Source organism: Lactuca serriola, chromosome 4, assembly GCF_051521515.1.
Source record: "Lactuca serriola cultivar US96UC23 chromosome 4, Lser_US96UC23_V15, whole genome shotgun sequence".
Classification (NCBI taxonomy): Eukaryota; Viridiplantae; Streptophyta; class Magnoliopsida; order Asterales; family Asteraceae; genus Lactuca; species Lactuca serriola.
In genome coordinates this window covers 313,569,849-313,587,198 of record NC_136411.1, presented here as the reverse complement: position 1 = coordinate 313,587,198, position 17,350 = coordinate 313,569,849, and the positions used below count along the sequence as shown (strand labels likewise).

General features: G+C 30.1%; 1 protein-coding gene across 1 annotated transcript; it reads right to left on the bottom strand.

Annotated features, from left to right (window-relative positions):
* Positions 1 to 13,068: 13,068 nt before the first annotated feature.
* Positions 13,069 to 15,212, bottom strand: LOC145097291 (putative ubiquitin-conjugating enzyme E2 16). Its single transcript, XM_079034828.1, has 6 exons — positions 15,096 to 15,212; positions 14,819 to 14,922; positions 14,463 to 14,565; positions 14,277 to 14,340; positions 14,087 to 14,175; positions 13,069 to 13,380 (listed from the first exon to the last, which is right to left on the bottom strand). The coding sequence occupies exons 1-6, from the start codon at positions 15,123 to 15,125 to the stop codon at positions 13,285 to 13,287; spliced, it is 486 nt and encodes a 161-aa protein (XP_078890954.1). The 5' UTR covers positions 15,126 to 15,212; the 3' UTR covers positions 13,069 to 13,284.
* Positions 15,213 to 17,350: the final 2,138 nt, after the last annotated feature.

Here is a 17,350-nt window from a genome sequence, read left to right as displayed (position 1 = left end):
ATGCATCAAAAGCCATGTTGGGCTACAAAAATAAAAAAAAGGTGTTATCGCTTGATTCTAAAATTTAAATGCCCAATATTCCAGACCTGTTCTTCATGTTGCGGATGAGTTCATCGTGTTTCGAAATAGTTCTTCGCGTTCCGGAGGCTTCCGGAATGAAATTTTAAGATTCAGAACACAAATCTTCGATGTAAATCAACAATACCTAAACATATAAACTACTTTTCAGTTGGTCCTACAACAATGACATCTTTAATTTAAGCTTCAGAACGTTTTCAGTTCATTCCGGAGGTGGTCTATGAATTCCGAAACATTAAGTAACAATAGAAAAATAGGAACCTTAAACAAAGAAAGAGAAAACGAAAAACGTACCCGTAAAATAACGAGGTCGTAGTGCTTGTCGGAAATGTCGGAAATGGGTTTCGATGTGTATCGGAGATGGGAGTTGCGTGTTAGAATCGAGTCGGAATGTCGTAATCGAGTAGGGCTGTCAAATCAGGCAGTCGTGTCATGTTTTTGTCTGACACGACACGACACGACAATGTTTTGTATAACACGAACACGACACGATGTCGTGTTTTTTTCATTAACACAAAAACGAACAAATTAAAACACGACAACACGACACGACACGGAAAAGATAATATTATATAACTATTAGTGTATTTCATTCATACTTAAAAATATATAACACGACAAAAACGACAAACACGAAAAACACGACAACTACATGCTTTATCGTGTCAATTTCGTGTCGATTTATGAACACGAACACGACACGACACGACATCGTGTTTTTTAATCTTGACACGAACAAAAATTCGAATTTTGATTTCGTCCCGATTTCGTTTTGTTTCATGTATTTTTGTCATGTCGTGTCATAAATTGACACCCCTATAATCGAGTCGAAACGCCGGAATCGAGTTGAAACGTCGGAATCGAGTCTGAACATCGGAATCGGAATGCACCTTTCCATAATGAAATCGCCGCCTCAAATTATATTCAGAATTTTGAAATTCAAAATCCCGATCCAGAACATATATGATTGATCCGGAATAGGCATTCCGGATCCAATGAAATGAATCGGGGCACCCGAAAAATAATCTGAAATTCGTTCCGAAACAACCCATTTCAGAATATGTGGTTGTTTTACAAAAACAAAAAGTTATATAAAAAAAACCAAAAAATATCAGATTACTCCATTTACTTGAATCAATTTTCAATTATTAGTTTTGTGATATTTATTATAATAATTATTTATTTAAGATAAGACAAAAATCATAATATAATCATTAGCTCCATTTTAATATCTATTCATGATAACCTAATATTTTTTTCATAATCTAATCATTTCATTAACTTTATTATTTATTTATTAAATTATAATTTATTTATTTTATTACAAATAAATAATAAATTACAATAACTATTTGTTTTAGTAGTAAATAAATAAATTACAAAGAACAACGTTATCAACTTTATTATTTTATTAGATAATAATATGATATTATAAATAAATAAATCACAATAATTATTAGTTTTAGTATTAAATTAATTGCAATAATTATTACTATGATATAAATATAGAATACAATGTAGTTGGGTATAATATAACAAAATAAAAAAAATAGAATCAATATATTTTTCCATTATACGGTAAAACATTTTGTAATTTACTATTTATTATATTTAAATTTATAAATTTCATATAATATGATTATTCTATATATAAATTGTTATTTAGTTTATAATTTTTTTTTTAAAACAAAACGTTTATCTAATAATAAGGTTAACGTAATGTGATTCAAAGATTTCCGTCATTATTTTATTCATAATTATTTATTTGCTTTATATATATATATATATATATATATATATATATATATATATATATATATATATATATATAGAGAGAGAGAGAGAGAGAGAGAGAGATAGAGATAGAGAGTTAGGTTCAAATGTTTCTCCTATCTATTCTGTGTGTGTGTGTGTGTGTGTGTATATATATATATATATATATATATATATATATATATATATATATGATAAAGTGAATATACCTAACAACCTTATATAAACTTAGGTACCTAACCACATTATACTACATTGTTTTGCATTATATTTCCATTGCAATCGTCTAAGGTTCTTAAACTTCAACCCTTAACTTGATTTACTTCCAAGATTTTCAAACATTCACCATTATATTCTTCCTACACCATTTGATTTGTAACGGTAGTATATGAAGCCCACCAGGGGGTCTCCGATAGAAAAACGTAATTTGAAGGAAAATAATGGTGAAAGTCCAAAGATTTTGGAAGCAATCAAGTTATGAGGTTGAATTTTAAGAACTTTGGGTGATTACAATGCAAATATGATACAAAATTACATAGTATGATGTGGTTAGGTACCTAAGCTTATATAAGGTTATTAGGTATATTCACTTTACCTATATATATATATATATATATATATATATATATATATATATATATATATATATATATATATATATATATATATATATATATATATGAGAAAATGAATATACCCGTAAAGGTATATAAGCTTAGGTACTCAAACTCACCATAATACGCCGTTTTGTTTATTATATTCATTATACTATTCTTAAGCTTCAACCCTAACTTGATTTACTTTCAAGATTTTCGAAATTCCACTATTATTTTCCTCTTATATCATATCTTTTTGCCGAACACCTATTAGACTATATATATTATAGTTAAAAACGAAAATTATGTAAGAGGAAGATAAATGTGAAATGTGTAGGTTATGGCGGATTCGGTTCAGTCTACCAGGGTGTCCTAAAAGATGGAACTCAACTCGCGGTCAAGCAGCTAGAAGAGCTCGGGCAGGGGAAGAAGGATTTTCAGGCAGAGGTGAGCATAATCGGAAGCATCTATCACCACCATTTGGTAAAACTCAAAGGATTTTGTTCAGAATCAAAGCACCGTCTTCTCGTTTACGAGTATATGGCAAACGGATCATTAGATCGATGGAATTTTGGTGAGTTTTTGCTCAATTTTGAAAGAAGATACAATATCGCAATCGGAACAGCGAAAGGATTAGCGTATCTTCATGAAGATTTCGTCGTGAAGATCATTTATTGCGATATAAAACCAGAAAACGTCTTATTGGACGAAAATTTCCAATCAAAAGTTTCAGAAGGTAAAGTTGAGATCCTGTTGGATGAGAAGGATGAGCGAGTGGTGGTGGCGATTTGGGTGGCATTGTGTTGTATACAGGATGAAATGAATTTAAGGCCTTCGATCCTAAAATTTGGGATAGTGTGTTTCCCAGTAATGTTCGGTTAACTCAATTAATCACTAGGTTATGCAGGAGTCACAGAAATGGGTCGGCAAGCAGAAGGTTTATTGTTAATGGAACAAATGAAATCAAAACATAATTGTGCTCCAAATGCTGTAACCTACAACTGTTTAATAAATGGGTTTTGTAAATCAGGTGAAATCGAACGTGCACACGAGCTTTTTGATCAAATGAACAAAGAGAACATTGTTCCAAATGTGATTACAATAAACACTTTGGTAGATGGAATGTGTAAGAATGGAAGAATCAACTGTTTAATTGTAAGTTTGATTTGGTCGTTTTCGAGGTACTCGTGGCTTTCAAGTTGAAATTGCAATCGGAAAATTGCTTGATTCGGATAAGTTTGAAGATGGGGACGACGGATTCAAAATTGTTTTACCAAGGAAGATGATTAAAATGTTAGACTTCGGTCCCCAAAGTTTCAGAAATATGACAATTTTGGTCGTATAATTTAAACCATAGTTGGTAAGGGATTAACTACGAATGAAATTTAAATCATAGTGGCCATTTGTGTAATTTAGATAACTAGTTAACAGGTGAATTGTTAAAAACTAACAATAATGACCTAATTGACATGTACAGTAACAATTAGATGACCTAATGCGCAAAAAAAAAATCAAATCACATAAGTTTGTTGTGCTACATTGACATTATTTCTAATAATAATAATATATTTGCTTATTTTTAAATGGCAAAAAATAATATAGTTGCGTCTGGGCTTGTTGGCTTTTTGTTTATTTCCAAAGGCTTGGCTGATGCACCCAATAAAATTACATAACATGTTTACATTATTTGTCAAAAAAAGAATTACGGGAAGTCATGATAGGGTTTGCAACCGCAAGGTCAAAAAATGGACTAGACTGGCGATTTTAGGAGTTGGGGTGTAGCTTGGTGTGTAAAAAAAACCCATATAAGATATGCACATTAAAAAAGAAAAAAAGAAATAATTATTGATTATATTTTGGATAATTTTTTTTTTCTAAAAACAATGTACCGCTAATATCTAAAAAGTAATTGACTTTGACTATGGTGTACATGAGGTGTATTTTGATCAAAGCCACATATTTTTTAATAAATTGTCATCTACAAGAAATAATTATTGATTATATTTTTGAATTATATTTTTGGATAATTTTTTTCCAAGTCAGCCATCATGAGCAATCACGAACCACCCAAACAAACGGTATACTCTCCACCAAAAGAAGAGAGAGAATAAGTCTGAGAAAAGAAGAAGACGATGATTCGGTGTTCTCCTTTGTTCTCCCCACCACAAACGACAACAACCACGAAGGACCATGGTGTATAGGGGTGGTGTTCACCTTCATGGTGGGTGCCACCTAGCCAACCAAGATTGTCCGTGAAGGGTATTTCGGATGATCTAACTCTCTAAGTTGCAAAGACAAAGTGATCATTGTTGCCCCACGTTCTTTAATAATTAATTTACACATTTTATCTAATACTATTATCGTTGTAAGTTTATAATATTTATTTTATTTTTTTCAAGTGTTTTAGATTCGAAATTTCAATTAGAGTATAAAATTGTATCAATCTAATTTTATTGACGTTATTTGATCGAGATGCTAATAAGCTTCTAACAAAAAAATGCACAAACTTTGCTTGAAAATTTTAATGAGGCTTACTTATTTTAATTAAAAGTTACACTAATTGTGTTATTTTGAATTCTATATTTATTACCTTACATATTTGTCTTGCTTTTATTTACAAGCCGGTGATACGGACATTTATCTTGCCGAATTGAACGAGCTGTTTGAGAAGAAGTTTACTTTTACAATTCTAGTATCTAAATTTAATTTGGAAAAAAATAAGTTCAAGGTTATGCAATATCAAAGTTAACTATAAACTATGATTAAAAAATCGGCAAGATATTACACTATGCACTTAATTACCCGTTCCTTGTGAAAGAATAGGTTAAAACACAAAATGTGTAGCAATGTATACTCTATGAAATATAATAAAGAAAAACTTATAAACCAACCATTTATTGAAAAATCTAAGTCAGGTTACATCAGCATACTCGAGAGTTTTAATCATTCCATCAAAATCACCACCCAACTCTATATATATGACGATAACCATAATCATCCAACAATGATGGTGATGGTGGTGGAGGATACACCGTGTGGTAAGACCGCCTGTTATGTGGCAGAAATAATGGTGGTGATGGTGGTGGAGGATACACCATGTGATAAGACCGCCTGTTATGTGGCTGTAATAATGGTGGTGATGGTGGTGGAGGATACACCGTGTGATAAGACCGCCTATTATGTGGCTGAAATAATGGTGGTGATGGTGGTGGAGGATACACCGTGTGATAAGACCGCCTGTTATGTGGCTGAAATAATGGTGGTGATGGTGGTGGAGGATACACCGTGTGATAAGACCGCCTATTATGTGGCTGAAATAATGGTGGTGATGGTGGTGGAGGATACACCGTGTGATAATACCGCCTGTTATGTGGCTGAAATAATGGTGGTCGTGGTAGATTGTCAGCTGAAGATGATACGAATATTCGTTTGTCAACATGAGTCTTACAAAAAATATCACGACATACATTTTTATCAACTTCTGTCTTCACGTAAGCTTCTGATTTATGTGTACTAACACCTTTTCTGTTACGTTTCTTCTCTTTTACGTACTTTTTACGAGACTTCGGCTTTTCATCCTTTGTAAATGTGTTTACAAATTCATTAAAGAATTTTATAAAACGTCCGTCAGAACACTTGAATGTAATACGAAATGTACGACTCTTCTGTAAAATAATAAAAGAATAACACATTAGACCATATATAAAACGAAATATTAACTAAGAAGATATAATTTTTTATTTTAAGAGCGAAAAGATTGTGATGTATATACCTGTTTAGCTGAAGCCTCCGCCATTGACACCTTGAGATCTTCTTCTTCTTGATTTCTGTTATGGTGGTTAATACAAAGAGAAGTGATATATTTATAGAAGAAGGTTGAAGAATAGTTTAAATCGCTAAGTTTATTTGAGATTTTGTTTTTAAAGCAAAGATATTTAATTACAATATGGAAGAATAAGTGCATATATTTATCATATTTAGTTTATATGGGAAATATTTCAAATTTTTATTTTTATTTGATAGTAAATGCAACATTGTTTCGTTATTTTTCTAAGTCTTAAATCTGATTTACTAGGATGCATTAGAAATGGCTTTGAGCTTTAAATTTAACACTTTTAGTATAAATATTTTTTACTCATTAGGCTATTAATATGTGTAATTCAACTTAATTAAATGGTCTTAATGCTTGGCTTAATAGGCATTCAAAGTTAGGGAAACTACATTAAAAATGTTACCTTTTACACGTTTTAGGGGGTTATTAACTTAATTCGTTAAGCTCCTTATGACTTTAAAATAACAGAAAAAAGGTCCTTCATAGCCCCACCACCTGCTGGTGGGCTGATGGTGGTGGTGTGGTGGTCAACGGTGGTCAAACCACCATAAACGAAAGTAGGTTGCTAATTTTTGTTTTAACATACAAAGGAGTATTATTTTTTTATACAATTTCTTTTTGGCTTGAGACTTGCAATGACGACCAACCCACAACCACTCACTTATGGTGGTTTGTGGTGGCAGGTGGCGTCACCCACTGGCGGCAGGAGGCTGCCAGTGGTGGTTAAGGGTGGCAACCCTCATATTCTTCCCAAAAATACTAGGAACACAAAGGCAGTAGGCTGGGGTCACCACCACGTACATGCACACATAACACAGCCACCTTACGGTGGTGTGTGGCGGTAGAAAATCACGCCACCAGCCTAGGCTGCTGGCCATGGTGGTGGTTCTCGGGGAAAAGAAACGAAATAGGATAGAAGGATGAGGATGAGGATATATCACCTAGGATGCGATGATGGTTGTCATGCACCACCCTCACTGACACCTCCTCTCTCACGTCTCGACTCCGGCACCCTCCTCCGACGATGGCAGTAAAAACGACTCCCACTCGTTTACTTCTTTCTTCGATTTTGGCCGCCAACGAGGTATCACTATCACACACAAAACGGATAGTTAGGGTTCGATGGGAGATGGTATACGATCAATATAGAGGAGTTCGGCCCCAAGAAAACGAGCCCAAAACAGACCTCCCGTCGATGCTACGGCATTATATGACATTTTCGTTTTGGACCCCACACTATCCCATAATGACGATTCCTACCCTTAATATGAAATTCTTAACAAAGGCAGCTTTGGTTCTTGACACTTTTAGCCCCTAATTCTTCATTATCTTTCGTTATTGATTCTTGGATTTATTTCATCTTATTTATTATTATTATTAATTTATTATTTAACCACTTAATATATAATATATATCGGATCCTTTTTATTCGTTTTGATCACCGATAAAATTCATTAGAATTCTTATCCTTAATTATATAATTATTTATTTAAATAACACTCAGATTCCTTAATCACTAATAATAAAAAATAGGCATTACAACACCAATACCAAAAGCAAGAATTCTCTATTTGATCATTATATATAAGCAACATAAATCAAATGTAACCAATGTTAAAATACATTAAATAACACCAAAAGCCTATAAAATCTATAAGAAACAAAGGGGTAATCATCACTCCTATTAATTTTTAGACCGAATTCTACTTAATAATCCCCATCATCAATCAATTAAAGCAGTGTTTGGATGTACGTTTTCAGAATGATTGTTGCACTATGAAGAATCATAATTAAAATTGGAGAAGTAGATTATTGTGGATGGTTAACTAATTTAAATTACCTTAAATTATTTGAAGCGTTATCTACATTGATCTACTATGCATTCATGATTCATGTGTTAACAATGAAACACACTGAAGAGTTAAGCTTGAAAGTTGATGAATGGACATCAAAAAAATGAAAAAGAGAATATAAAACAAATAAAACAAAACATGAGTACATTGAATTTCAAGAACTCACCAAGATGAGCAAAGACGTAAAACAATGCGAGTAGGTTACGATTGGATATCACATCGTTTATATAATGTAAATTACTTATGTAATCTATTTTGTTGCTCAGATTTTGGGATATTAAGCATCTAATAAAAATTCCGATGATTTCATTACTTATATATAGTGGCTCGTTATAAGTTCGATTCACATATCAATTCCTTCTAATATTTATGGATTACGTATGAATTTAAGATAATTGGGTGAAATGATTTCTGATTTTTCGGTCTTAATTGGTAATTGAATTGACAGCCTTAGTTAGTCCATGTCAAAATCAAAGGGAACTAACTTATTTGTATATAACAATTTTTTTATACATAACATTAAAGTATTAAAGTATTATATCATATAATTATATAAAACATAATTTGTTGTGTATGTAAGAAAACGTTGTGTACGAATCACTTCCCAAAATCAAATCAATCCCCGTTTTCTAATAAAAAGATGGTGAACATTGTAAATCAAAGTTGAAAAAATCCTTTTTTTTTTGGATTTCGTGGTGATGAATGGTGATGGGTAGGGTTCTTTATGAAATAAATAAAACTGAATTGTCCAATTAGATAATTTGGATGACTATTTGCTTCGGATATTCAGATTTTTTGATTTGTTTTTTATAGTACCGAATTATTACTTTGGATTTCGGATTCGTTTTGGTTTATAAAATAAGAACTAAATAGTCTAAAAAACTGAATAACAATTTATTCTTTATATATATATATATATATATATATATATATATATATATATATATATATATATATATATATTGTTATTATTATTATTTTCAAATAAATTTAAAAAGTTTCACTAAATAAAAAAACCTTAATATGATATTTCTTTCAAAAAAATTTATCTATAAAATATTAACTTTTAATGTATTCTTTTAGTAGTTGTTTATAAACTTTAAACCACAACTAAGATGTTTGTTTGTTTCTTTATAGAGTTGGGTAATATTCTCATTATATGTAGTTTAAAAAAATATTCCGATTTTTAAACACCGAATTATAAAAATTGATCCAACCAAATTGTAATTTTGATTGGATCAGATCAGATTTGAATTTAGTTTAGACTATTTAGATTTATGCTTTAAAAACCGAAATTAATTTGTATTCACTTGATTGAATCAGATCAGATTAATCCATCTAAATGAACACCCCTAGTGATGGATGGAGAAAGGTGATGATTGGTGGTTGTGAATGTTGTTTAAATTGGTCATGGTGTTGTTCAATTTTAACAATTTAAATAGTTTCTTATCTGTTTATGACATTAGCTCTTCATTTTACCTATTAAACAGATTATATAAGGTCATGAATAAGTTTTGACATGAACTCATTTTTTTTATAACCATTTCACTTCACTTCATTGGTGTCATTTGAACAGTCTAAATGGTTCATCAAAAATATAAAATTAACATTTTAGGTGTACTTTCTTGATTGCCCCTAAAACACATTTGAACGTATATATCTATCATTATCACTAATAGCATCTCCAATGGTTAATATATGCTATGGTTTAAAGTTATTGTCACATCATCATACTTTTAATTTTGACCTATAAATAAATGGCATCTTCAATAGTTAAGCTCATCTATCTAAAATATTTTATAAACCTCTCGTTTAATTAATCATTTTTAAGCAAAAATCATATCTTAATATGAAAATACAAATTAAAATATATCATGTTTTTATTTGTATAAATAAAATATGAAAAATTGTTATGTTTTAGTTATAAAAACAAAATAAAACATTGAAAATATTCAAAAATATTCCGATTTTTTGAAAACTGAATTATAAAAATTAATCCAACATAATTGTAATTTGATTGGATCAGATCGGATTTGAATTTAGTTTGGACTATTTAGATTTATGTTTTAAAAACCGAAACCAATTTGAATTCACTTGATTGGATCAGATCAGATTGATCCATCCAAATGAACACCCCTAGTGATGGGCAGTGGTGGTGGTGAAAGGTGATGATTGGTGGTTATGAATGTTGTTTAAATTGGTCATGGTGTTGTTCAATTCTAGAAATTTAAATAGTTTCTTATCTGTTTATGACATTAGCTCTTCAGTTTACTTATTAAACAGATTATAAAAGGTCGTCAATACGTTTTGATAGGAACTCATTTTCTATAACCATTTTTCACTTCACTGGTGCCATTTGAACAGTTTAAATGTTTCATCAAAAATATAAAATTAACCTTGTAGGTGTTTTCACTTTTATAAACTATCAATAAAATGAGAAATCACATTGTGATTGATAACAATTAGTCATTAGACTTTTTTTATACTTTCTTAATTGCCCCTGAAACGCATTTTAACATAAATATGTATCACTATCACTAAAAGCATCTCCAATAGTTAAGATATGTTATGGTTTAAAGTTATTGTCACATCATTATACTTTTAATTTTGACCTATAAATAAATGATATCTTCAATGGTTAAGCTTATCTATCTAAAATATTTTATAAACCTCTTATTTAATTAATCATTTTTAAGCACAAATCATATCTTAATATGAAAATATAAAATACTAGTATATCATGTTTTTATTTATATACATAAAATATGAAAATTTGTTATGTTTTAGTTATAAAAATAAAATAAAAACATTAAATATTATCTAATAATTATAAAACGAAATATGTTTAAAGTAGAAGAGGGTTAATTGTACAAACATAATAGTATATTGACCACTCAATATATATCGAGTGGTAAAAAAACAAAAAGTTGTTTATTGCATTGGTTTTGAGTGGTTAATATAAAAAGTTAATAGAAATAAGCTTTTAAAAACCTCCCACTAAACATCTCCATTGGTTAACATATACTATCACTTCAAATTATTGCAACCTCATCATTCCATTAGTTTTAACCTATAATTAAATGATGACTCCAATGATTTACCTCTTCCAATAGTTTTTTCTTTAATTTTACATAATCTATCCTTATCTAATTAAAATGGTCTATAAAATCTCCTCCATTTAATTAATTGTTTTTTAAACACGCCTTATATTTTATAGACTTTGAATGCCACAAGCGAACGAAAATAGAAATAATTATATACCGGGTTTTTATTTTATAAATGTAAAATACAAAAAAAAAAAAAAAGCTAATACGTCATAGTTATAAAAAAATGATAATATTATATAATCATTATAAATTTATAGTTCTTATGTAATATGTCATTAAATATTTGATAGAAATAATTAATTAGTAAATAAATTAAAATTATTTTAAACTAGAATATAATTAAAGGGTAAAAAAATATGATTAGAAGATGAAAATGGTTAAATATATTACACATGAAAGAATATTAACTACTCAATATTTATTGAGTGATCGATATAAAAAAAATAAAAAAACACTTAGCTCCAATGATAATAAATGATAAAAAAAAACATAAAGCAAATATTAATAAAGATAGTTTGGAGCATCTCCGATGGAAGTTTTTTTTAAAGCTTATTACTATTGATTTTTTTATAAATGAGCATTTATTGCTATTGGAGCATGCCATTTTTTTGTTTATATTTATTCACCTCTCAATATATATTGAGTGGTCAATATAGTTTAACATCTTGTATATTTTACCCCCTCATATTCTATTAATATTTTAATTTACCCCTTTATTATATTTTAGTTTTCAATTTATTTATTTATTTAGTAGTTAATTTGATTTGTCACTTTATATAATTTATCTATGAAATATTTTGTGACATTTTACGAACTTTTAGAGGTATTATAAAAATATGTTTAATATAATATGTGTTTAAAAATGACTAACTAAATTGAGGGGGTTATATAGAACATCTTAAATAGATAAGGATAAATTAGTTAAATTTAAAAAAAAAATCTAATGGAAGAGGTTAACCATTGGAGAAACCATTTATTTAGAGGTTAAAGTTAATAGAATAATGAGGTGACATTAATTTTAAGCTATAACATACCTCAACCATTGGAGATGCTCTTAGTTATCGAGGAAATAAGCTTCCATTGTGCAATAATAGTTTAGTTATCGAGGAAATCTTGAAAATAGTTTTCTTATTGCGGAAATATATTTGTAACATAAATATAAATATAGTATACGACTTCGTTTTCTCTTTCTACAAAATTGGTCCTTATCTTTCTCTCTCTGTATATGCTTTTCACAAACAAATAATGTTTCTTGGTTTCCAATGATCATAATAACTTACACACTTTCAACCTCAATAACATCCAACTAAATCTCATTCTCATTATATTAATTATTTTCATATATTTATTAGTTCAAACTAATATTTTTCCAACCAAAATATATTCTCTTAGTGTACACAATACATACTCAATTCCAAGGATAAACCATTCAAAACATCATATACACAACATTTACGCAAATATTATATATAAAAATGGTAAGTAGCAAGAAATAGCAACAAACTTTATTCCTTTTACTAATATAGGCAACATACTTTATTTTTTCCCATAATAGCAATTTACTTTCATTTCCTAACCCATAACAACATACATTAATGTTTTTTTTATTTTTTTACTGATAATAACAATATACAACACATAATAGCAAATATATTCGTAACATAATGTAAGTATGTTATTAAAAAAAGGTTGTGAATATCGGTAATGAGAGTAAATTATGTTACAATTATAAAAAAAAAAAAAAAAAAAAAAAAAAAAAAAAAGTCAATTTTTTTATCATATGTGAACCAAATCATTGAATCAAACTAAAGTCATTATTTAAGACAATATTTGAACAAATTGAGAAGATACTTGGTTTGTTGTATTGAAGAGTTAGATATATAAACCGTTTAAGAAACATAATTCATTCAAATCCTTACAATTTTTTGAGCAAACAAACAAGAAAATTTGCTCTTTTTTATACAAATATGAGACTTGCGAGTTGCACATTGTTTGTTCTCCATTTTTTTTAATGCTTAAATAAAAAGCAATTTCATTTTCTTTTTTTAAACTTTATCATCATGGAACCACCATCTAGTCTCTTTAGGAGATCTACCATTTCTACAGTTCTTCACATAGCGATCATTATCTTCAGGGCGTTCCTGCAACCACAAGGGTAAAATGGTCATTTAGTCACGTTAAACAAACTTTGTGTATACATCGTATAATGTAATTTGAAAGAATGACTTAGGATTTCCCCATATTGCATTGGTGTGTGTGCTAATTGGGTTCGTTTGTAAATTTTTTAAACAGAAGGGTAAAATGGTCATTTACTCACATTCAGAGAGTTTATACGGAAAAAAAAAACAAACTTTGTGTATACATACAAAAGCATAATTTGAAAATTCAGTTTTGTTTCTTTTCAAATGGGACGTGATAATTGGGTAACGTTTGTATTTGTTTTTGAACAAAAAGGGTAAAACGGTCATTTACTCGCATTCAAATAGTTCATTCGGAAAACAAAAGAAAGAGGCTTTTAGTACAATTCACTATAGCATATCATTTTTCTATTTCAAGATGTTCAAGGAAATTGTAATATTTCCTTATTTAGCAAGTTTTAAAATCAAATCTATTTATACATTACAAAATAATACTGTCATGAAGGGTTTTTTGGACTTTGTTTTTTTAGCATTAAATGAAAAACAAAAATCTTCCAATTAAATCATTCCACTTTAGAAAATCCACCCAATTAAGTAGATTTTCAAAGTACAATGTCTTAATATGAAAAATAAAAACTGAAAGTAGAAAGAAAAAATGAAAGTAACATGAAATAAATTATAATAAATAAATGTTAAGAGAGAATAAAACCTTGGCTGGTGAACTTGATAGCATGGAGAGAATGCTGATGCAGATAGAACCAACAGTCATGGCTGGTGACCATGAATCATATAGAATATCTACAAAATAAATAAACCAATAAAAAATATTTATAACTCAAAAATAAAAATATAAACTTTTCAATAATACAGAAAAGAAGAGCTTATGAAAGTTTACATACCTAAACAAATATGGCCATTGCTGTAGATGTGAGGATGAAGAGGAGCAGGATGCAAAAATATCACCTGAGTCATTTCATCAAACAGATAATGAGCAAGAATTGAAAAGGTATGATGAATTGATGATAAAGATACTTAGAATATAGAAATTGAATTCATTGTTTAATGTTTGTTTAATGTTTATCCACCTGAGGTGCTTCCATGGGATAATTCTCGGGAAAATCAACTTGGAGTTGGTATTTTTCATTAGCATAGATAGTTCCTTGAGCTCCATACACTTCAATCACCCACCTGTAAACAACGAATGTAAAAAACATCATGATTCATTCAGAATTTTAACGAATTGTATGAGGCGTCATACAATTTGGAGTGTCTGAATTTCAGAAAACCCTAGATTGGAAAGGACTGAAGTGATTTAATCTCAGAAGAGGGAGATCAGTATTCCCTTTGATCTCTTTTTGAGAAATTGTAATTGGGGAAAACGGTGAAATTGGAAATAGACAGAACGAAATAAAGAGAATTTGTGAATGAAAATTTGAGAAACCGTTGAAGATTGTCGGTGACTTTGTGTGTAAATCCAGAGGGAGGATTGATCTGCCACTCCGTCAGCTCCTTTTGAAGTCTGTTGGTAGCAATTTTGCTTAGAACCTAATCAATCGACATCAAACTACTCAAAAGATGATGATAATCAACAGATATACACGCAATCAATCGAAATCGAAGTGTTTGAAAAATTAATCAAGGCGTATAGACAAAGGTATATGTATGTATACATACGAATAGTAATAGAGATGTATACATAGAGAGGGAGGAGGAGATACCTTGCGAGAAGAAACGGAGGAACCGGTCATAGCGGCGGAGAATGGCGGAGATATGGGAAAGGGCACACTGCCTTTGTAGGTGTAGACCGGAGGAATCCAACATGCTTTTTCCTTTTATCTATTTTATACCGTATATTTTATATTTTATGTATATTTTATTTCATTTTATTGGGTTATTATTAGTATACCTCGACAATGGTTAGTATATTGGTTTAAAAGGTTATTCATGACTATTTTTAGCATTTTAAGAACATGAAGTTATGTTTTACCTTCTTAAAAGGTATCTTTACCTATATTAGGAGGTAACCCCGCCTCGTGATATGCCAACTAAACTTATAAGTCAACACAGAATTGTTACTGAGTCCACTCGGTGCCAGATCAGCATGGATTAATTAGAGATATTTACTTTCAACAACTCCCCAAACCAAACCAAACCAAATACCTCGTTACCATTTTAAGCCAAACATAGTAATCAAACCAAACCAAATACTCGGTTGCCATTTTAAGTTAAACATACATCCGACAAAAACCCTAAATCATCCACCATGTTGGCTCCACCACCTTCCCCTGACTTCTTAAATTCATGTGAGTGTCTCAACGAGAATGACATCCATTCTATTTTCTGTGATTGTGGCAAGAAAATTACAGAAGACCAAAGTGAGATGTAGCGTTTGAAGGAGCAGCTAGGTCAAAACTTCATCGTCTGTAGGGCCGGCCATATTAGTCTCCAACACAAGCTGGATGACCATGACAAGAAGTTTCAACCTGTTGGTCTGGCAACGGGTGGCATGATAGTGGGATTGCTCGCGATGATGGTGGTTCTGCTCCACTTCATTATGAAGCTTGGATGAACTGTCAGTGGGATAGTGTGTGTGTGTGTGTGTGTCTATGTATATATATATATATATATATATATATATATATATATATATATATATATATATCTTAGTTTTTATGTTTAGGTTTTTCGGTATTTTTTTTGCGGGATATATAGATGAATGGAAAAGACATGTGTTGATGACATGCATTTTGTAACCCTAATGGCAATATTGAAATGATTAATGAAAAAAAGACCTAATGAAATTACGCATTTTGTATGTAAACTTAAATCACGCATTTTGTATCTAAAATTTTCCTTGTTCATAAATGTCCAAATGTTTTGACTTCATAACAATTCGTTATTAGTGTATTGCAAAGGAAGAAGAAAAAGGCAACAGTAGTGTCAGTGAACCCCACATGTCTTGCATGGTGGGGGTGTTTTTGTCTTTTTGACCTACTGAAATCTGTAAAAAGGATGTGTACTTGCTTTTTTCACTATATCACTTTGTTTTCTCCTTCATCAACTGCCTTCTCTCACTTAAGAAAATCAAAAATATGGAATGTGGTTGTGGAAGTTCTACAATTATACGGACATTAAGGGCTAGTAGTAACCCAGGAAGGCCATTTTACCCATGTCCAAACAAGGTAAACTGTAGTTTGTCGTTTTCGTATTTAAACCCTAGTTTCTATAACATTTACTAAATTGAGGCACGTAATACCAACTCCAGGGAGCCCGTTCAGAATTTATAGCTTGGGTAGATGAAGTGAAGTGCAACAGTGAAGTTATGATTATAACTTCACTGATTAGGTCAAAGAAGAAGTTGGAATCACAAGTGTTTAAGTTGAAGTTGTACCTAATTTGTACTTGGGTTTTCTTTTTGGGGTTAATTATGTACAAGTTGTAATAAAATTAAATTGGGTTTTTTATGAAGAAGTTGTAATGTAATTGTATTAGCATGGATGTTTACCATGAATGCTTATGTAATTATGTTTACCATGGATGTTTTCCTATTTTACCCTTAATGTGATTGTCTTAAATGATCCACTAAATACTTATGTAATTTTGTTTACCATGTATAGTTATGGATGCTTACAATGTATGGTTATGGATGTTGAGAATACGTTGCTATATAACAAGCTTAATGGTCACATGTGTATAGTAATATACAAGGACCATATGTTCCATTAAAGTATTGACCACATGTTTCCTTAAAGTATAAACTAACATGCACCATGCACGTTCATTAAATAAAAACATGTAAACTATTACAAACCATAAATAACAAAAATGTTTCTCAAAACAAACAAACCATTACAAATGTCTCTCAAACATATCTTGAACAAATCCAAAGCATTGCACACCAAACATAAAGACTACATCAACTTACAAATCCAAATATAACAACCACATCAAAGACATATCCTACTCAATGTCC

Bases quoted from the DNA above. Each gene is read 5' to 3' on its own strand.
- LOC145097291 (XM_079034828.1), bottom strand. From the start codon at position 15,125: ATGACCGGTTCCTCCGTTTCTTCTCGCAAG. The intron at 14,341-14,462 runs GTGGATAAACAT...GAAATGACTCAG, and splicing joins ATCCCATGGAAGCACCTCAG to GTGATATTTTTGCATCCTGC. The intron at 14,176-14,276 runs GTATGTAAACTT...TTTATTTTGTAG, and splicing joins CAATGGCCATATTTGTTTAG to ATATTCTATATGATTCATGG.